At 31.7% G+C, this 23,524-nt stretch overlaps 1 protein-coding gene across 4 annotated transcripts in view; it reads left to right on the top strand.

Moving 5' to 3' along the window:
- PRKG1 (protein kinase cGMP-dependent 1) overlaps positions 1-23,524 on the top strand; it is a 1,094,018-nt gene that overhangs the window by 979,962 nt on the left and 90,532 nt on the right. For all 4 annotated transcript variants that reach the window (XM_016154345.2, XM_016154344.2, XM_036223586.1 and 1 more), the window contains one exon: positions 7,146-7,220. In XM_016154345.2, coding sequence (XP_016009831.1) covers positions 7,146-7,220 — 75 coding nt within the window. The remainder of the gene's footprint in view (positions 1-7,145; positions 7,221-23,524) is intronic.

Raw genomic sequence — 23,524 nt, 5'->3', positions numbered from 1 at the left:
GGTGGGAGACAGGTGAGCTGTCTAGAAATGCTTCTCCAAGGATCTGTGCTCAGGACTAGTTTTAAGTTCCAATCTATCATAGATAAATGCTTTCATGAAATAAAATACAAATAGATTACTAGAAAATAAGATGAAGAAAGGCATAAAAATATATGCTTGCTTTTAAAAATATTAGATTGAACATACATAAAATTATATGTCAATAAACATCAGAACAAACATAACACTGCATGAAAAGAATTACAAAAATTGATCATATTGTCACCGAAAGTATTTGTATAAGCAGTAAAAAAAGAGAATGGCTTTTACACTTGTTTTGCAGTCATAACAAAAGCAAAATTTGAGTGAATTAGCAATTCTCTGTTGTAACAGCAATAGGTACACTTTTTAAAAACATTGCATATGTAAATATTATTACTGTGTCAAATGTACTTATTTATTGTCTGTTAACTTTTCTGATTTAGTTTGGGTTGATGAAAATGCTATTTGCAAGGAATAATGAGTATCTAACTTGTTTTATGATTTGTTTAATCTCTGAGAAACCACACTCAAAGAGATGTCTTGTCATAAATAAAAAAATAATAATTTTTAAAACTATTGCAACATACTCAGAATACTCATTTTTTATTTTTTTTTACCTTGAATGGAATAAGTGATGTTCTATATTTATTAATCATCCATTAAATTATAGCCAGTTTCATTTATCCTATAAAGTTATGCTGAATTTAAATTATTTTTAATAAGAGAAATAGATTCTGAATTTCATATAGTTTGTCTTACAATTAGCAAACCAATCTTAAAATATCACATTTAACATTAACCTCCTGTGTATGACTGATATACAGTTTGTACCAAAGGTTTCTCAGCTCAAGAGTTTGACAATAACAGGTCTATACCTTGTTAAAAAATATGAGTCCACTGATCTTGCCCTTGGATATCTCAGCAATGTCAAATTGCTGTAAAAGTTTATAAACTTTTCTATTTAATTTCTTCACAGACCAGCAACAGTTTATATTTTGTGTAGCACTAGCTACAAAATATTCCTGAATTTAATCATGGTTAGGTAGGGTGCATTATATATAAGAATCTTGTGTCTAACTATTTAAGATAAATATTTACAAATCGAAAATGGTTTGGGGAAAAAAATCTCAAAATACATGTTTTAAAACATATTACATTTTTATTAAAATATAACATATTCTTAACAGTTAAAGATTAAAAGTAAAAAAGAGTCAAAAATAAAACCAGAAATATTACAAATGATTCAACAGTAAAACTATTAGATAAGCAAATAGATAAGATTGAGAAATTTAGTTAATCCATATAGGATGTTTCTACATAATCAAGCATGTCCAACACTGAATTTTTTTCCATTTAATCATTAAGTTGATTATTACATAAACACAAACATAGCCTAAAGTCAAATAAGTACTAAAACAATATGATTCCAACTTTGAAATAACATTACAAAATTTCTACTAGAATATAAGTCAAAATATTAATGTTTATCCCTGGGCTGTAAGATTGCAAGTAATCTTTTTATTTCTTGGAGTGTTTTAGTGCCTTCCAAAATTTGAATACATTAGCACTGGTATCAGATAAAATACAAATAAGAAATTCAAAACTAGACCATGTGATTTGACTAATATCATAAGCCTAGTCAACTCCACAAGTCTCTACCCTTGAGAAGACAAACCGTATAGACATATTAGACATGAAAACTTGGTTAACACTCTACTGATTTTTGTTCCTGAAAAAATAACAGTTAAAATGTGAGAGTTTCTGAAATCAATTCTTAACTTTTGATTTCTTTGGTCGCTAAGACAATTAGGGTCATTATTTTAAAATTTTGGTTCTTTTAAAGTATATCATTATAATCAAGAAATGGTTTATGTGTTATTTAAACCAGTTTTTCATAATAAATGATCCCCATGATGCAGGAATATTGTTACAAAGGAAAGGGAGAGACAAACAAATGTCTAACATTTCGGCGTGTTTAATATTCTCTTGCAAATATAAACATATGTGCCAAAAGAAAAACGCCAATAAGAAAACCACTTGCTCATAAAAGTGTCATTGCTTTCTCTGAAATTGCTAACATATATAATTTTTGTAGACACTAAAGCCTTCCTTCAGGAAAACATCAAACCATTGTTCACCTCCCACCTTGTATTATAATTTTTTTTTATCTCTAATATAAGGCTATGAATTTCTTAAGAGTATATCTTATTCTCCTTGCATAATCCATAGTAGTTTGAATCATTCCTTACAGACAGTAGGCAATGCATAAATACATGTGTATGTCTGGACGAATGGATGGGTAAATAATTGAAAGAATATGGATATTGGTTGGTTTTATTGTAATTGGGGCTCATTTTCCCTCTGGAAAAAAAAATATTCTGATTTGGTACTTGATAGTATAAACTACTAGTAATTATAGCTGTACTGGTTACGAATAAAACAAGCAAACAAAAATAACCAACACAAGAGCCTTTACCTAAAGCCACAAGTGAACAAACAGATTTTCTTGATTAAAAATACCAAAATAATGTATAAGTCTAAAATCTAGGATTTAGCTAGGTAACAAGTGTCCCAACAAATTCTGTACATTAACTTTCTATTTTCTTTTAATAAATATATTTTAAAAGAGTTAGCCAAGATTCAGTTTAAGGAAGTCTAATGGCCTATAATCATATATGCTTGTCAAATTAAAAGAGCTTTATCTAGAGTTCAGATAATGCTTGACAAACATTTTACTTAGCACAATTGAAATATCTGTAATAATTTCTGGTTTCAGATTTTACTTGTCTCATTTCGACTTGTAATCTTTAACTGTTAAGAATAGATTGCCATCTTTTTAAGAATGTAATCAAGGGAAAAACTGTTATAAAAATGTTTTAAGATTTTTCTCAAACCTTATTTTGAATTTCAAAGATTCTATTTAAAATATTTTACATAAAATTCCTCAACAATATTGTGGAATAGAGGACAGGTAATCATGGGGACTAAATCGACCAATATATGTTATTGAGCACATACATGCTATGTAAATATAAAAAGTGCTTCTTAAATTGTAAAGTGAAATATCAATGCTGTTATGTTTTAGCAGCATGATAATGCTAATTTCTGATATTTATACTGCCTTTCTAATAAATAATTACTTGTTTGTCTCTAGATGAAGTCTCATCATATCACAACTGAAGAGCAAAATTATACACTTTTTAGACATACCACTGAGTAATCAGCTCCCTTCAGAAGGATGTTTTGGCTTAATAATGAAAACATTTTAGTAACTGAAATTATTACCCGCTGAGTTACTGTCACTATATTCTAAAACACAAAAATTTCCTAGAATGATATTTAAAGCCTTTTAACTGTTATTTTTAATACATATTTTTATAAATAACATTTTTGATGTGAAAGGGTCATCATTTCTCCTGCCTTGACCCTCCCTCCTTCCTTTCTGTCCTTCTTTCCTTTCTTCCTGACCCTTTTCCTCCCCTGCTTCTCCATTCATCCTTCTTTTTTCCCTCATCCTTTTTTCCTCTTTTCTTTCTCTTCTACCCCTCTCTTACAAGTATGTTTAAACTACCAGTATTAAACATAAAGGGGATTTTCCATTTGCTCTCTACATACCTTTCCGTACTCAGCTAATAATATTTTACCCACCTCTTTAAAAAAATTATGTTAAGATTTGCTAAAATTGGATTTCACACCCCCAATAAAAGTAATAAGAAAATGCCTCATACTTAGGGTGCTTGGAATAAGGCTTGTTGTTGAAATTTTCTGTATTAAACTCTTTTGCTCATTAATGCCCTCTTCATTTATTCTGAAATTCTGTCTGGAGTATATGTGAAATTGGTACTTTATTTTACAGTGCTTCAATATAACTCATTCATGAATAGTATGTTTTGTTTAAAAAGAGAATTCGATTATTTTCCTGTAGTCTTCTATATTTGTTATAACTGATAAATAATATCTTACAGTTTCTGTTCATTCAGTTGTTAAAGTTTTCAAAACATTTCAATATAATCCCTTTCCAAATAGAACAAATGTCTTCTCCTGTAGTATTCAAGAAATGTCATAGGACCTGAGTAAATATTTTAAAAGGCCTCTAATACTTATAGTAATACTTCTCCAAATGCCTGTTTGATAAGAGTCCACACAGATGGCAGGTGTTCCTACAGAGTATTTGCGAGAGGGAAAAATGAAACACTAATTAGTTCATACTTGCACCAGGAGCAAGAAATTCTGTAATGCCATCAATTATGCTTATCAAGATGTCTTAAATTATTCACTGATCAGTGCCGGGATACACAGACAGAGACAGTCATTTGGAACATAGTAATATTGCTTGAAAATTCCACATTTTCTTAAATTGCTAGTAAAGTATAGTGATCGACTTATTGTTTGAGGAGATTTAGAATACTAGCAGGATGTGCTTGTTTCATGTTTCAAAAAAAGTTATTTGGCCAGGATTGCTTTCTAAATAAAGATTTTTTATAAATGTCATGTATTTCCAATTCCAAAGCCAAGAATATAGTCCTATATTTTTTAATAGAAATTCCATACATTTAATTTGTAATTTACAGTACAGATATGTGTTTTTATCCATAGTTACTACACCCTCTTCATCTGTATATGTATGTATGTGAGTGTTCGTATTGGTGTTTATGTATCTAGGTGGATAGGCAAATATTCTATCAAGTGTACAATTCAATATGTCATCTGATATTGCATGTGTGTTTACCACCCAAAGTTAAATTTGCTTCCATCATCATATATTTGATACCCTATACCCCTGTCTACCTTCCCGCTCTCTCCCTTCCCTCTGCTAACCACTAAACTGTTGTATGTGTCTGAGTTTTTACCTGTTTGTTTTGTTCATTATTGCCTCCAGTTTTATATCCCACATATGAGTGAAATCATATGGTTCTCAACCTTTTCTAACTTATTATGCTTAGCACGATTATTTCAATGTCCATCCATATTGTCTCAAATGGCAGTATTTCATCTTTTCTTATGGATGAATAATATTCCATTGTATATATGTACCACAGCTCCTTTATCCAATCATCTCTCAAATGGCACTAGCTATTTCCATGTCTTGGCCACCATAAATAATGCTGCAATGAATGTAAAGGTGCATATATCTTTATGGATAAATGTTTTCAAATTTTTTGAATAGATATCCAGAAGAGAGATTGCTGGGTCATCTGTTAATTCTATTCTCAATTTTTTGAGGAACTTCCATACTGTTTTCCATAATGGCTGTAGTGATCGACATTCCCATCAGCAGTGTATGAGGGTTCTTTTTCCCCCACACCCTCTCCAACAATTTCTTGTCTTGTTGATGATAGCCACTCTTATAGGTGTGAAGTGGTATCTCATTGTGATTTTGATCTGCATTTTCCTAATAGCTAGAGAAGTTGAGGATACCTGTCCTTCTCAAACTCTTTCAAAAATTGAAGAAGAGGCAATGCTTCCTAACTCACTTTGTGAGGTCAACATTACCCTGATATTAAAACCTGTAAAAGGATAATTACAGACCACTATCTCTGATGAATACAGATGCAAAAATCCTAAAAATAAATACTAGCAAATAGAATACAATACATTAAAAAGTTTATACCTGTTGTATTTCACCCAGCATTAGTTACCCTGTCCTCCCAGATGAGATCATTATCCAAGGACCTGAAAAATAGCTACTTCCTCATCCCATCACTCCCACCTCTTCCCCCACCACCTTCACCTTTCCCTCCACCCTCTACAGCAAGCCTTAAGCAGAGTGTCAAGTTTCTCTTTATAGGTTAAAAGAAAAAACTTTGTGAAAGTGATTAAGCAACATTTAAATTTAAATCAGCAAGCATCCTACTAAACTTCAGGACCTGAGTGTATATATTCTGTTGTTTGAAAAAACACACAAAGCCATTTGCATCATTAAGATAATAGTTTAATATAAAAATGTTATTTCTTTCAGTACTTTAAAATTCACACAAATCTCAAATAAAGCTAGAGATGTGAGAGTTATCTTCAAGACATAGAATTGGATAGAAGATGCAGTATATAGTTTTTAATGATCACCTCCTTTCACATCAGTTTTCACATATTTTGGCTGTATGACTTCAGGACAGTTTCCTAACCTTTCATTTTTTAGTATTCTCATCTATAAAATAGATACACCAATAACACATAAGATCATTATAACTACTTAAGTATTTGTTACTACATGTAAAGTAGGTAGAACAATGCCAGACATATTAAAATTATGTAAATGAGGGCTGCGATTATTATGGGAACACTTGAACTTTTGAAAGTAGACTTTCTTTTTGTTTCTTCATTCTGGTTCATTAGTTTTTGTAATGGAGAATACATAAGAGTTACTGTATCTGGTTGTATTCTGTAATTTTCAAGATCGTGTGTGTGTGTTTATTTTGTCCTGACTGTATAATATTTTACAGATATATAATAATTGAGACTTCACAATAAAAAAATAGGTCTGAACACAGTTCTAGATACATTGTAGGATATTGAATAAATTGGGTTTAAGTAGTTACATTACTCTTTCTGGTTTATGCTAAAGTCAGTTTCTTCACTTCTTCAAAAGGAGTTGATTTTTCTATAATTCTCTTCTATTAAATGTTTTCTTCTTTATTTTGCCTTTGAAGATTATTTTACTATTTTGTTAAGTAGAGTCAATGATGCTTATCTTTTATAGTTTGTTTGATATTGGAATTAATATATGATCATGAGAATTAAAAGAATAGTACCTGGCATAAGTAGGTATTCAATAAATAGCAGATCTTGTTATTTCAGTATTATAATCAACTCATTATCTTTGTGATATGTATCAGTTAATGTGCTACAGACTTTATTCCATCTAATTCTTTGAACATCTTTTGTCAGATAGGGTTCTGAGTGACAGGAACTGCAGAATGAACATTATTGAAGTTCCTGCTCTCATAGAGTTTATATCATTGCCCGATATGTTTCTTAATAATGTGTCTAGATTATGTGTTCAAATTCATTTTTATTTAGATCCTTGTAGATTGTTTCAATACATCATTGACTAGGCTTTCATTTTTAGAACTCTGTAGAGCATTTATCTTATTCATTGTGTGTGTGTGTTTTTTTTTCTATGACAGCTCTTTCAAGCATTTGATTGGAGGATTGGATGATGTTTCTAATAAAGCATATGAGGATGCAGAAGCTAAAGCAAAGTAAGTGACATTTTTTCCTTTGGCCTTAATCTTGGTTTAAAAATTGATTTTAAATAGAAATATGATCAAATATTTTGTTGGACTTAACAAAGCTCACCACTCCGATGGGAAGAAACTAATTACTTAAGAGGAAAATGAAACAAACTATGTAAAGTAATTTTACATAGTTTCTTTACTTTTGTATGCACAATTACCTCAACAAGAAAAATGATCAGTTTAAAACCCAATATAAACAATTGAATGTAAAGACATTATTTCCCCCACTGAAAATACTTAATAGAATGGTTGTTGTGTTCAATAGTTGTCTGTAAAATTGTATGGAAAATAATCAGATCAGAAGTATTTCCCCATGTGGCTATGTCATTGCTTTATATTGAACTAATGACACTAAGTTATCAGAATACTATGAGAAAGTACATATCTCATTAATTATCATTTTTATATAACAATACAAATTTATCTACTAAAATAATTTGCTTTAAAACAAAGCTTAATTTTTTGACAAAGATTTGAAGTAATTTGAGATTGCCTTATTCTGCAAAATTTTTAGGTTACTTATTAAAAATTTTAATCTGTATAATCCTCCTTTCCACAATGAAGTAGTTCAAGTAAAAATAATTTAATGTTTGATATAATAAAGGATATTTGAAGGATTTAATCAACAAAATTTATCAGTAAACATATTTCAGGGGTAGAATTGATTGGTTGGTTTTCTAGTAACCTAAAAGCAAAATGCACACATACATTCGTATATACATACATATATTGTATATTTGTATATTTCCCTTGAGGATCTATGAAGATTAAAAATTTGGTCTGGGAATAGAAAAAGTCAAAGTCTTTCAAACTAAAGTATTCTTTGATCTATTTCTATTTCCCTGTTAAACTTAGATTCACTAATTAAAGTTTTTGTATAACTCCTGTTTCCTCTATCCAACATTGAGGCCAATCACAGGCTTAAAATTGATGAGCAATGGGAAAGCAGTTGTGAACTAGTTATATATGTCTCAGTGTACTATTAGATTTGTAAGGATAACTGTGTCTATCTCATGAATGCTGGGCATTTATGGGTTTACTTTTACATATTTCAATGAAAGGTGGTAAGAAAACAAATTCACTGAAATTCAGATTCAGATAATTAGAGGATAAGTGTAGTGACAATTCTTCACATTGACAGAGAATAGGTCAGTATGAAAATATGACCCTGAGGGAAGGGGTGGAAGCCTGGATTTCTGCTCCTGACCCTGTCATTCTCAACCAAGAGACTTTGGCCTTGACTTAACACCTCTCTCTCAATCTCATTATCTTACCTTCAAAATAGTATTTTTGTGATTTAATTGATGGCAATATGTAAAAATACTTTCTGAAGTATAGAGGAATATAAAAGTGGATGACATTGTTGGTAGAAGTAATCATTGGAACTATAACCTAATGCATTTGATATATGGTTTGAATTACAGATAAAATGATTGCATATCTATTATGTAAAAAATATTTTATCTGTGCAAGAATTCTTTAATCTTATGTAGGAAACTACTGTCATTATGGTAGCATATTATAAAATTAAACCAAGCCTGATACTATTTATAAATATTATTTTTATGAAAATAGTAGCATTTAGTTAAAAAGTTTAATTATAATTAAAGAACAAAGAAGGGCAATGAAATGACGATATCAAAGTGATTAAAATATTGCTGTTTGAGTCATAAAGTAGACAGGATTATAAATTAGCCCTTATATTTTTATTCTTAAATTTCAAAAATTGAAATTAGTTTGAATTTTTCTGTTCAATTAATACTAAGTCCAAATGAATGTGTAACCCAGATTCCTTAACAGTAATAATTATTTAGAAAATGAAAATAACTTGATGGAAAAAAGTCTAAAATTACTGATCCAAATTCTAGAGAGATTGACAATATCACCTTTATTCCTCAAAATAGCCATGTAAATAAATACATACATACATGCTAGAGAAGGTACTGTTATGCTTTTTTACAATGTTAGCATTTTAGAGCTTTCTAATAATTAATCTAAGTATTTCTAAAGTCGACATTATCTTTTTAAATTAGATATCCTATTTCTCAGAGAAGGTAAATTGTGAATTATTCCCCAGGGTAAACCTTTTAGTTGAATTAACAAGTTTAAACATCTATTTGAGTTAGCATTGTTGTCTTTCTCTATTGAATTTCTTTCTCTTAAATACATTGTGACTTCACTTTGAATTTCAGGAACTTATAAGGTTTGCCAATATTGCAAGGATTAGTACAAGGCTTTAATTTCTCCAAAGTCTCTGTATAATTCTGTTAATACTTCTAAATTTCTATATAGATCAGAAAATCTATACCACTTAGAACTGTAATGTTGCTTTAGCTCTTCTATGTAAGCTTTATTTTTTTTCAAGGTCCCCTTGATTTTGCAAAATTCACTAAAGGTAAGATTAGTATTTCTTAAAACCCAACCAAAATGATACTATTTATCCATGTAAAATTTTTGTTGGTATTGTCTCACTGACTATGCCTATTTGGGTAAAAAGGAAAAAAAGTAGCACTGACTATAAAGATCGATTTCGTTGAGACATTTAGAAACTCTATTATGAGAAACAATTAAGCTGTTAGCATAATCTGGCTTCAATGGCAGAATGATTCCACAAAGTGTACAGACCATCCCTTTCAGAAAAATCATCCCAAGGATTTGGATCCAGTATCTGGTCCAGGGAGACTGACTTGAGAGAACTGTCCCAGTGAAATGGCTCTTGAAATGCCTCTACTGCAGAATTTGTGCCCTCAAATATATTTCCTACAAAGAAAATTATTCTTGACAGAATCTACCTTTATGGCATGTTTAAGCTTCTCTTGATTGCTGCTAATTATCGACTTAGGGCTTCTCTTCTTAAACCTGAAGTTATAATTATAAAACATTAGAAGAGACAACATCCGATCACAGCTAAGGATCATTATACCTTATTTAGAGCAGAAAGTAGCATATTCTGATGAAAGGTACACATTATTTTCCTTTAAGAATATGTACTCATTTATTTAGTAAACATTTAGAAATTTACTTATGATGAGTGAGGCATTATGCTTTTTAATGTACATATGAAATAGAAAACTATTTTCAAATATTAAGGGTTTTGTAGTATAGTGGGAGGACTGATGTGTAACTCAATGATTACTTTTACTATTCAGTTCTAGGAATGTTATGATCTTATTGTGTTATATCACTGGGTAGAGAGATCTTGATATTTACACCTCGTCTTATAAAAACGTAACCATCCAGAATTATCAAATAGAAAATGTAAATGTTTTACTTCACTACAAGTATTCCTGATATATAAATGCAAACTATTTCTTAAATATAATATTTTTTTATTAAAAGTATTGAGGTAAAATTTGTGAATAGCATTATATAAGTTTCAGGTGTAAAATTGTACAATATGTCATCTGTACATTTTATTGCGTGTTCACAATCCAAAGTTAAACTCCTTCTGTCACAATATATTTGAATCCCTTTATCCTCTTCATTCTCCCCACACCCCCCTTGCCCTCTGGTAACTCCTATATTGTTGTCTGTGAGTTTGTTTGTTTTGCTTGTTTGTTGGTTTCTATTTTATATCCCACATATAAGTAAAATCGCGTAGTTCTCAAGTTTATCTGTCTGACTTTGCTTAGCATGATAATCTTAAGATTCATTCATGTTGTTGCAAATGGCATCGTTTTTTAGTTGTTGAGAAGTATTCTATTGTATATATGTACCACATCTTTATCCATTATTGGTCAAAGGACACGTAGGTTATTTATATTCTCTGGATACTGTGAATAATGCTGAAATAAACATAGGGGTACATATATCTTTATGAGTAAGTGTTTTCAGTTTTGGGGGCTAGGTAGCCAGAAGAGGGATTCTGATCACTGATGTCTTAATTGCTGAATACTTACTCTGCAGTTATAAGCAAAACAGCTCTTTCTCTGAATAAGCATATATATATTTATTTACTTCAGCTTAGTTAATTATACTTAATCATAAAAATCGTTTATCTGAAAGTCGCTTTCTAATAAGGTGATTTCCATATGCCACAGCTATATTCTCAGATTATGGTCATACAGAGGGGGAAAACAAAACAATAGTCAATGTTTTGTTTATAATGTCTATTTTTATTAAAATGTGTATTTTTACTTCAATACACATAATATATTGAAAAAAATAATATAGAAAAATAATCAGTCTAAACTAATCAAGAGCAACTGCTATTAACTATCTTTGTGTTTTAAAATTATAGCACATTTAAACTTCGTATCGGCATTTTTCTATTTAGCATCTATAATATTATAAACATCTAGAATATTGTTATGTAATAATGTAACACTTCATTAATGTCATTTTGGTGGTGGCTTGATAACACAATGAATGGACATCTAGTATTTTAGACTGGTTCATGTTGTAGCCTTGTTGATTTGATTCATTGTGTTTTTAAAGATCTCAATCACTTCCTTAAAGAGAAAGAGAAAAAAGAGCACAAAACAACAAAAAGTCCCTTCAAATTGGTTCCATCTAAAAGCACTTTCAAACTATTTTATGTCATAACACTCATAGAAAATGGGTACAGAATATTCTTGAAGGGACCCATATCTAAGCCCTCTAGTTGAGCAGCTCTGACAGCTACATTAATATAGATTTGTCAGTGTATTTATTTATGACCAAAGTTGGTGGTTCTCAGTATTATTCTCCATGAGGAACTTTTTCTCATGGCAAAATCAATGTAGACCTCCAAATGAATGCAGTCATATTTTTAAATTACCAACATCACTTGTTGTATCGATTCAAAGCCTCCCCACAGTGACTCTGTAGCTCCTCATGTACCAGCCTTACCCATGTTCATTCGTTTTGTTTATGTATTCATTTATCCAACAAATATTTTCTGTGTGCCTACAAAATGCTACATATAATGGAGTTAAAAATAGGAGTGCCCTTTGCCTTCATGCTGCATATGGTACAGAAGGAAAGAGGCACACATTAGTCATTCTAGGAAGGCTAACTAGATTTAAGCTGAATTTTGAACAATTAGCCAGTACTAGCTAGGCAAGAATTAGTTGGTATTAGCTGGGCAAGGAAGTGCGGAGAGCATTCTAAACAGAGACAGTATGTATAAAGCTCCCAAGGTTTCTACAAGGAACCGAAACACGAACATGGCTGGGACCTAGAATGTAAAAGACAGAGATCAAATAAATGTTAAGGGCTTAGGAAAATCTCTTGAGACTCGTAAGCTAGCAAATGAGATGGTTTATATTATAATTCAGCACTCTTTCCTCTGTGATTGGAGGAGTGGAAAGTGAAAACAGGGAGAACCACCAGTTAAAACCTGATGATAGACCAGACTAGAATGAAGGTAGTGTGAGTAGAGAAAAGGATTTAAGAAATAGATGGCAAAGTAACAGGTATTCTAAAGGAAAAAGATATTGATGATGAAGGACAGAAAGGCCAAGGATGATGCAAAGATTTAGGGTCTGGAAATCAGAGGGAGGTGAAGGCTTTCACTAAAATAGAGATTGTATGGTTGACAATTTTTAAAAGTGGGGTGGTCATGAATTGATTTTTGCTCAGGTTAAATAAGAAGTGCCTTTGAGACAGGGTTAGGCAGGTCTGGATTTCACAGAAGAGGTTGGTATTCATTTGGGAATAATGAGAATTTAGATGATAGATGGTGGTTAAAGATGTGGATGAGACAGAAAGTAGAGAATGAGAGGAACACAGCACTGAGGATTGATTCTTGAAGAATTTTAAAAATCGAATAGGAAAAGAATCTCTCTCTCTCTCTCTCCTCTCTCCCCTCCCTCCTTCCCTCCCTCCCTCCCTCTCTCTCTCTCCCTCTCTCTCTCTCTCTCACATGCGTGTATACACACACACACACACACACACACACACACAGACACACACACACACACACGGAGAGAGAATAGGTAGAAGAAAACCCAGATACATCACAGAAGACAAAAACTGTCCATTTCAGGAATAGGGAAGAAAGCAATGATATTGTGTGTTATTGAGAGTGCTAGTGTGTTAATGGATGCCAATTGGATTTATTAAACCACTGGTTCATTTTCCTTTTAGGATGGAGTGATAGGCCTTGAGTCCCCTAACATGGACTAAAAATGAATCTAATTTGAAGAAATAAGAGTCAATGTTATAAGAAATTTCAAGAAAAATACTCAAAAATGCAAATGGAAGATTATGGATCTTCAATATCGAGGGAAGGAGAGAGTATAAGACTAGGAGAGTTTGAGACTAGGCAAGTGAGTCTCAGGTCTTTTTAATTTTCATAGGCAAAGGCAGATCTCTTTGAAGGCAAAGTCAAATCATCTATCTCTACAGGCAAGGTTATGCCACTTTGTAATGTGATTTCTTAGTTAAGATTTTGGCTTTTCTATCTTACGTTAGGTAATATTCCTTGAGGTTTAAATATTGTTCTAAAGAATTAAAAACTTTCCTAAGAGAAATCAAATTTTTTCCTAACAGCATAAATTTGCACATAAGCTCATTTCCTTCAGAGATAACATGAGCCTCCCTCTGGGCACAAAAATAAATGAGGGACACTAAGGCCAAAGACTTAAAGACCCACCTTGAAATCACCATTTTTTCCTATACACTCTTCTCACTATGCGTCACCATATTTACTTATTCTCTACCTCATCACCTCAAAAAAGGACCTTCATAATCAAGTCACATAATATTGAAAGAAAAATTAAAAGTAAGGAAGAAAGATAAAACTATAGTACATAGCCAGAAATAAGGCCAGTATGGAAAGTGGGGCCATATCATCAGTGCATGACAAAAGAATGATACACGAAAACATTAGAAACACCAGGGTTGACTGTGACTTATTGCTGCTAAACAATGAAGTTCCATAAACACTTTTCCCTACACAAACGTTGGAGAACATTGCTTGTATATGGACCACTCTTCCAGTCTTTCGGTATAGTCCAAGTAAAAATTGTAATACTTTTTCCATAATTAGTTCTCATTGACTTAAATCTCCATTTCTGTTTACAAGTTCATTTGCAAAGGACCCTTTCAGTCTATTTGATGTTTTCAGGATTACTTTTGGTGTGAGCCTTGTTGTTTGACATAATGTGACAACATTAAAGATGTTCTCTCATTACATTTTATTAGCAGAGGCAACTCTTTCATTGCTCACTCTGCTTGTCATGGGACAACTGCTCTGTGCTCTTTGGCACTCAGAGGGAACTGCCAATGTTGTTCAAGCCTTTGAAAATTCACTCATTAAATGCATCTCAAAAATACATGAGGCTATGCAAATCAGAACAGAAATCTGTATTGTTTGGTAACATCTCAAATGCCCCAGGGTTGTCTAGCATCTAAAATACAATGTTTTCAATGCACTATCAACTACACACGAAATTGCTCTTTTGAATACCCTGACTTTGAAATTTTGACCTATCTTATTGGTGTTTTTCTGCCAGATATTTTAGAGTAAAGGTCTTAGTATTCCCACAATTTTATCAACAATTTACTTAAACCAAGTTGTTCTTGATTGAAGCAATTCTTGGGGAAATGAGCCTGGAAAATTCTTTTTCCCCCTATGGAAAGAATTCAAGTGAGCAGTATAATGTTCTAAAATAGGAACTATATTATATGCCAATTAAATGGAAAGAATACTGAGAATGGCATTATAAAATAGCCCTCAAATTAGAACTTGCTGATCCCTTCTAGAGTTGAGGAGTCAGAAGGCAGTCCCATTCCCTGGGCAATAACAATTGTTTTCCATTTGATTGCAGAGCAAAGCATAGGAGACTTGAAAAATTTGCAATAATTGGCCCCAAACTAATAAGTTGGCGTCCAGTTATGCAAGAGCTATTTGCTTTTTCAAATTCTGATACATGTAATAAAGCTAGGAAGAGGTATAGAACAATTTCTAAGGGCACCAATTGCTAACAGATTAATACTTCATTGTGATTTGTGACTACAGAGAGCATCAAAGTAAAATTCTCTTTCCGGTGTGGTGAGACCACTTTGGTGGCTTTTTTGAAAAAAATGATTTTCATGGTAAAACTACTTGGCTTTGGGTAGGAGCATTTTTTTTTTTCTGTTCTATTAAAAATTTAAAAACTCTCAAAGACCATTTGCTAATTCCTTCTCTGTAGTGCTTATCTTTAAGACTCCTTAGGTAACAAGACTTTATAAAGATGACTCCCAGTATGTCCTCGCTTACTACCTTTTCTAATCGACAGAGAAAAGGACTAAAGATAATTGAAAATTCTAGTGTTGATCACTTGCTTGGTGGTTGCAGACAAGCCATTTGATTCCTGACTCTGTTTCCTTCTTCTGAAAAGAAGGACGATTACTTTCCACGTTAGATAACAAATGGAAATTACTTTCAAAACATCAAGAGCTCTTTAAATCCTGTGGTTAATTTGGTCCCATATGCTAATTAGGTCAGCCTTTCTAGAGGCCCAAACTTTCATAGAAAAGAGAGCAACCCAATGCCTGTTGTGATACGATACTTTTTTAAAAGCAGAAAATAATATCTAGTAATATCAGTAGTAATCCCTTTGTGTTCTCAGCAGTTTTAATTGAAAAATAATATTTAATTAAAATACCTTCTTTAGTGAATGTAATCTCTCTCACTGGAGTAAAGACAGCATATAATATATCCTAATAGCATATAGCATATCTAATCTCATTTTACCCATTTCTTTCCAGAATGGTTGGGCCATTCTGGAAAGAAAACTGTTGAACCTAGTGAGAGCAAGCAAGGTTAACGCTCTGTGCTACAAGAGGATCCCCTGGTAAGGCCACGTTCACATAGCAAGGAAAATAATGCCTTGGGGTTGGGAGTCCTTAGTCACAGCACTGACACTATCTTTTCCATGTGACCTTCAGCACAAGGTCTAAAGCCTACCATCTCTAAACATATTTCCTAATCTATAAAACTGATAATCTTGAAATCCTTTCTAGGTTAAATGCTTAGAATGTGAAAGTTAACAAGCCATTCTTTTAGAAGCATAACTTCTTTTTATACAACAATATTTTCACCTATGCCGTTTTCTAAATTTATAATGAAGACACTTTTGTATTTACCAATAGAAAATAGACTCTAAAGGATCATGGAATTATTTGTGGATCTATATTTTAACAGTAGTAACTAAGTTGTGTTTCTTTCCTCTTAGAATCTGAAAGTATTGCTGTTAGTGCTTACTTTATTAAAAATATTTAAATAAAAAATTATGCAGTTTTTCTTGAAGTACATTTTGATAACTCATAGTTAAATTAACCTTTAGAAACAGAACAATTTTCATTTTCCTCATTATACATACAATTTTCTTTTGCCAATGTGACATTTAGATATGATAATAAGCCAGGCTATCATTAAATAAAAAGCCATTAGAAAATTATATAGTAACCTTGAAACTGAAAATGTTATACCAATATTTCCCTCATGAATCCTTTTAGAAAGAAATTACTTTTAAATAATGAATTAAAATAGCAGCATAAATTGTTTGATACAATAAATAATATGCCATGTTAATTTACATCTTTAAATTGTTATTTGAGGAAGATGAATGAGATCTCATAGAAGTGAAGCATGGTTGTTACAGCCATTTGTGTGTATCACATCAGCTTCTTCCAATGCATAAATTGAAAACAGTCAAGTTTATAAATTATTAATTACTTAAAGCAACCAGCTGATTTTCTGTATTTCAAATGTGTAAGGATATATATTTTAAAGAAGCTATTATTCTACTATTCAAAAACTGTTCAAATATTTTAGACAACCTAGATAAGTTAGAGATTGATCACATTGAATAGTAATAATTCTAATAGCCTTGAAAAGGGGAAAAAGCAACTTCCTAAATGATGAATTTAAGACCACTTTCAGTTTAAAGACTTGGAAAATATGACTCTTCAGGTCTATAAGTCATACACCATCAGTTTTTCTAAGTTTTTCCTTAAAAAATGACCCTGATATTTTTCAAAATTGGTGTGCTTATTATGTTAGTAAAATTGGTTTATTAAAATATCAGAATCAAGTACAACATAAATTGTACTAAAAATAATTTTGTTTAAGGAGCTGTTCTCCAAAATTAAGCAAGGTGCCTTGCTTACCATTCTAGAAACAGATTAATTTTGAACACTCCTCTGAGTGGGTTCATGGTTTTTCCTTCTAAGCCTCGTAATTTTATTATATTATTTGAACAATTAAATTAATGATAAAGAATATGCTTTAGACTGAATAACAATTCTTTATTTCAAATGCACTCCAAAAAGTTGCCTTGAAATTAAAAAAATAAAAGCCATAGACAAGATTACACCTTTATAAACAGACCAAAAGACAGATCGTGATTTTTTTTGAGTGACATCATAAACTGGGAGAGTAGATAAGCTCCCTACTTTGGAAAGCTATTGACATACATTAATATTCTCTGGTGCACTGAAACGAGTGATCAGAACAATAATTTCACATGCTAATGTCTATAGGGGTGTAAGTAGGAAGTGCAAGGAATAGGAGTACAGAAGAAACATTTAATTACTTCCAAATATGTGATTTTCCATACTTCATTTTTTAGAAACAAAAAGATATAACAGTTGCATTATACAGGGTGTGTTTTTCTAGCTTATATTTTTCAACTATTTATTAAACTAATGAGCCACACTAAGAAATCATAAAAGTCAGGTAAAAATATTTTTCTTCTAAAAATCATAACATATTCTCAACAACTAGATATTGTTCAAAAGCAGAAATATCTTCTTCATTCTTTAGTATGACCAAAAGAAAGCATACTATCTGCTTTATGTAATTTCCCTTTTCTCTACATAATTATTTAAATGTACCTATAATGTACCCATTTTGTTAATATTTTGCTTTTTAATGATATTACTATTCAAGTAAATAAAAAATAAATAGTGAATAAGAAATTCATTTTATTACACTTGACCATATGAAACTATCAATATTGGACCATTTTTAGCCTACTAGAATGGCAATTTTACATGGTTCAACCAATGATTTTATAAGTAATTTCTGATGCTATCATTACTGTAACTTTTTAAGAATTAGGCTGCTATTGTTAAGTACCATGCTACATTTTTTAATTTATATGTGCTGAATGTCCTTCCAGTCACGTCAGTGTTTAACTAGAGTCCCCACCTTATAATTTTAATAGTTTTATAAACATTGCATCTAAATCAATTTATTGATAAGCTTGTTTTGTAAGCCTTAAGTTTTTTCTATTTTCATAAGACTATTATACAGCCATACATACAAATAAGTTTTTCAACCTCATCACCATGGATGTTGTGAGCCGCATAATTCTTAATTGTGGTGGGCTGTCTTGTGCATCACAGAACGCTTAGTAGCATCACTGGCCACTACCCAATTCTGAGCTGTTTACTCACAGCACTTCTGATACCAAATGAGTGGGGATTTTCAACACCAGCAACCAGTTCTCCAACTCGCTAGCTGTCAGTTGAATGCCCTGCAATTCAATTCAATTATGACAATAACTACCTGGAGTTAGTGCAGACTCCACAGGTTAAATGTTCAGTCCCAAGTGACTGCCCCTACATCAGATACCAGTCACAAGTCCCAGTTTGCCACCTCTGCTTCAGAGCTAACAGTTATAAATCAGGGGTTCCTATGACTACTTCTTTGGGTTCTATAATTTATTTGAATGGCTCACAGAAAGCTTTAAAACAGTTTACTTACCATTAGTGACTTATTCTAAAGGACACAACTCAGGAATATTCAAATGGAAAAACTGTATAGGGAAGGTATAAATGCTTGGGCACGGAACTCCCTGCCCTCTCCATTCCAGCACCTTGCGCTATTCACCAACTTCAAAGTTCTTCTAAACCCACTGTTTACAGGTTTCTTCGGAGATTTCATTATGTAGTCAGAATTGATGAAATCATTGGCCATTAGTGATTGAATTCAACCTCCAACCACTCACCCACCTCCAGAGGTTGGAGGGTGGGATTAAAAGTTCTAACCCTTTAATCATGCCTTGCTTTCCCTGATGACCAGCCCCCATACTGAAGTTATCTAAGCTGACTCATTAGCATACTGAAGACACAGATATCACTCCAGAGATTCCACGGGTTTTAGGAGCAAGGTGCTAGGCTCTTGGGATGGAGATAAAATAAATATTTCCCATTAGATGCCAGTAGCATATATCTCCCCAACCGAGTCATGACAATCTAAAATATCTTTAGACATTGCCAAATATTTGCTGGGTGCAGGAGGGAGACAAAATCACCCCTGATTGAGAATCACTGATATAAATAGAAGACAAAAAAAAATTGTTAGAGTCAGAGGAACACTAAAATTATATTCAGGTATTAAATATATATAATACTAAATTTATATACAGAATTTTGTCAAATGGTGAAAATGAGCCTTACTTTCTGACAGTTTCACTTCCAGAAGAAAAGTATAGTAAAAGTATCATAATTGGCATAAGAATAGACTTTAAGCTACAGAAGGACATGGTTTCCCAAAATTTGATGAATTCAAATGCTAAACTACAACGAAATTATACAAAATAATTTTTCCAAAAATTCAATTAAAATCTTTAGGATTTTGATACTCATGATTTTTTTTAATTCATATTTACTTTTTCAGAGCCCCAGAATTTTCAGCATCATGGGAGAATTCATTGGGAGACTCTAGCTCATCAGGAAGCTAACTAACACTTTGCTGTTTTAAGATATTGGAATTGGTTGCTTTGATGAAGCTAGGAAAATAGTCTCAGTTTGTTCTATAGGTTTTTGACTGACATTTTTCACATTAGATGCTAAGTCACTATAATTGTCTCAAATGTAATTACTTTGTGTAAAATACAATGAATTTTCTTTCTATTCATATAGGCCTTTGGGTTATAACAGTAAAACATGGAATTGTATTAAGATAACAGAAAAACGGATTTTAGGTAAAACAAACATCTATAATAGAGGACTGATATTACATTGGTAATATAATACAATTCTGTTGTGAAATTGAATGCACTACAAAAGAGAATGAATATGCTGCAGGCAAAAATAGAGGTGCCTTTGAGAGCTAGAAGTTACAAATTTGACAGTCTCTCCAAATATCAACATTTTTACATTACAAGTTCTGTCGACATGGTTTCATTAACTTTTGTAAATAAAGGGCATGGCATTCTTTAAATTCCACCTTTGTGGTAATCACAAACAGTAGATTCTGCTAACACAATGCTATATTGTCATCCTGTTCCCAATTGACATGATTACTCTTTCCCAAGTGCTTCCAAGAGCCAAACACTGGTCAATTTGACTTTGCTCTGATTGAAGAAATAGCCAGAAACAATTAGACAGAACCATGTCAGTCCAAAGTGGTGTCATCTCTGCATCCTAAGATGCAGAAAGTAGACATTAGAAATGCAGAAATGTTGAAATTTCTCTGCAAAAGAAGGACATTTTCAAGGAAAGAGAATACATAGGATCCAGGATTGTTAAAAAGATCCCAAGGAGAATAAATACTAAGTTAAAATAGGAGATCACTGAGATTATTTAAAAGAAGTCTTTGGAGCATTTTTCAAACTAGGTTACAAACCACTTGGGGGTCATGAAGTTCGTGCAGTGAATTATGACCAGAATTTTTATTATTTCAGAGTGCATTGTATGTAGCAGTATTGATTTATGAGTGTTTTCCATATGTGCCTGTGTGTGTGCATATGTGTGCAAGGAATAGGTATGATGAAAAATGCATTTCTTAATGTGATGCTAGTAAAAAAATAGTTCAGAAACTAATATATTGATAATATATCCTTCCCAATTCTCCCAATTCAGTTGTCCTAATCATTATATTTCAATTTACTTTTTAAAGATAGTTTCTATTGTGTGCATTCAATAGTTAAATTTACTTTATGGCTACAGATTACACCCCCTTGGTTAATTAGGTACCTTAAAAGTTTGTGCAGTTGAATCTAAAGAGGGCAAGACAGGAAAGTGAGGGGGCAAGGTACTTATCTTTCAATGTACAAAGCACATATCAATCTAGTAACGGCTTGGTCTGCCATTTCCATGTTCAAAGGACAGGGCATCATTGTGAAGAATTAATCAACATTTTTTTTTTCATTCAAATATACCAGCCATACACTCGGCAAAGAGAATATAAAACAGAAGTTATGTTCTCTCCTCTTGAGAAATTTAAAATTTAATAAATGCAGCAATTGTTGATGATGGTTTTATTTAATAAGGGGAAATATAAAATGCTGTATGAATACTTAGAAAAGGAATCTATATCAGTCTAAGGATTTTATCTTTATCAAAACATTCTTCTGCATAAAGGAAAATCATAGGGATAATTTCAAAACAAGGGAGGATTTTTAAGCCAAGGGAGGATTTAGCTCATGTAGATTTGTTTACAAATATCTATGGATTCTTTCCTCTTTTAGTGTTAGAAGATGCGGTTGCTGACAAATTATTAAATGTAGTTTAAAACTTCCTTTTATTTAGTCCCCTCCACATACCCCACTTTCCCTGTAGGTATGTATTTGTGACTAGGGAGGCTGAATACGATCAAGAGTTTCACACACTCATCCCAGACCTCTCAGGTTCTAGTGGATTTATTTCCCTTTTTCAGTTATCAAATTAGTTGATCACAAGCCTTTACTACATTTCAAAAGAGTGACCCTGAACAGGTTGTAATATTTAGATTCTGTTTAAAGATGCAACAAAGCAAAATATAAACTCATCTCTCCCTTGGAGACTGCAGTCAGCATTTTAGAGTCATGTCTCTAATGATGAGTATTCTCATTTATATTCTGAATCTATCTCTTAAGAATTTGAAACTTTTAAATAATCTTATAATCACCTCAGATCCTTATCAATGAAGTTTACCTCTGTATTTATTAGACATATAAATAGTATTGATTTACTATAAATTATAGAATAAGCCCTTAATCATGAAAAATTTCAGCAATCAGAAAGTTCAAATAGTCTAAATTAGTTTTGCTAAAGTGGATACTAATGATAGTGAAGACCAGGAGGATCAACAAAAATTCTTATGTTTCTAAACTATAACACAAAGCATTATTGATATATAGTACTTTAACCACTTCTTTGAAAATTAATAATTTATTATAACTTTTATAAAATAAATGTCAGCAAGTTAAGACTCAGTAATCAAAAACAAACCAAATCTCATAGAATCTAGAAAATTTAAATGTATTCTATTAAAACAAAATATATTATTAATGAAATAAACAAGTGTATTTGAAAGTACTTTATTAAATGTTAAATTGTTGTGTGAATATAAGATAATCCTGTTTTACTCATATTTGTAATAATTATAAATATAGTGATAATGACAATTATGACTAACATTTCTTGAGCACTTATGTGCCACGCTTTCTATGAATTATTTCATTTAATCCTAATAATGAGGCAAATATTCTTATTTTATCTGATTTTACAAATAAGGAAACAAACCTAGAAGGGTTAATTCCAACGTCATACAATTTGTAAATGCTTAGAACAGGGATTCACTGGCTACCAAATGTCTTCTACCTTTGTGCAAAATTTTAGATCCCTAATCATTTCATATGCATATTTTAATAAAATACTTTCTTTATACTTGTTACTATGCAAATTTCCAATCCGAAGGTAGTACAATAAACTCCTCTTCTTAAAAACGTTACCCAGATTTAAAAGTTATCAATATTTTACCACAATCACTTCATCTAATTCTTGTGACAAATTTTTTTTACTGAGGTATTCTAAACAGATGACTAACATCATATCATTCTTTCTAAATATATTCTTTCATATTTATATTCTAAAAATAAAGACACTTTTCTACATAACCACAATATCATTATTGTCCCTAATAAAATGAATATCTAGTCATTATGCAGTTTTCCTCAATGTTCTCAAATATTGTTTTATGACTGAATTGTTTGATGAGATCAAAACAAATCTTGAGGTTCTTGAAGAATCTGAATCAGATGCCCTAATATGGATCCCCCATTTCAGAATTGTCTTGTTTCTAAATGGTGTCATCTACCTTGTCTCTGTCTTTTGTATTTCTTATAAAAGATCATCAAACCTAAGGAGTTGATTAGATTTAAGTTCAACTTTTTGTGACAAGAAAAATTCATAGAAGGTTCAATATACTTCAGTGTTCCATTGTAATACAAGGCAAATAGTGTCTGGTTCACTTTCAGCTACTTGAAGTTGGAACAGATTAGGAGGTGACAACCTAATCCTTTCTTTGTAAATTTTCCTATCAACCTTTTGTTAAATGTCTTAATACCAATGATGATCATTGC

This window comes from Rousettus aegyptiacus, unplaced genomic scaffold (genome assembly GCF_014176215.1).
Source record: "Rousettus aegyptiacus isolate mRouAeg1 unplaced genomic scaffold, mRouAeg1.p scaffold_m13_p_6, whole genome shotgun sequence".
In the NCBI taxonomy this organism is placed as follows: Eukaryota; Metazoa; Chordata; class Mammalia; order Chiroptera; family Pteropodidae; genus Rousettus; species Rousettus aegyptiacus.
This window is presented reverse-complemented; position numbering and strand designations above follow the sequence as displayed.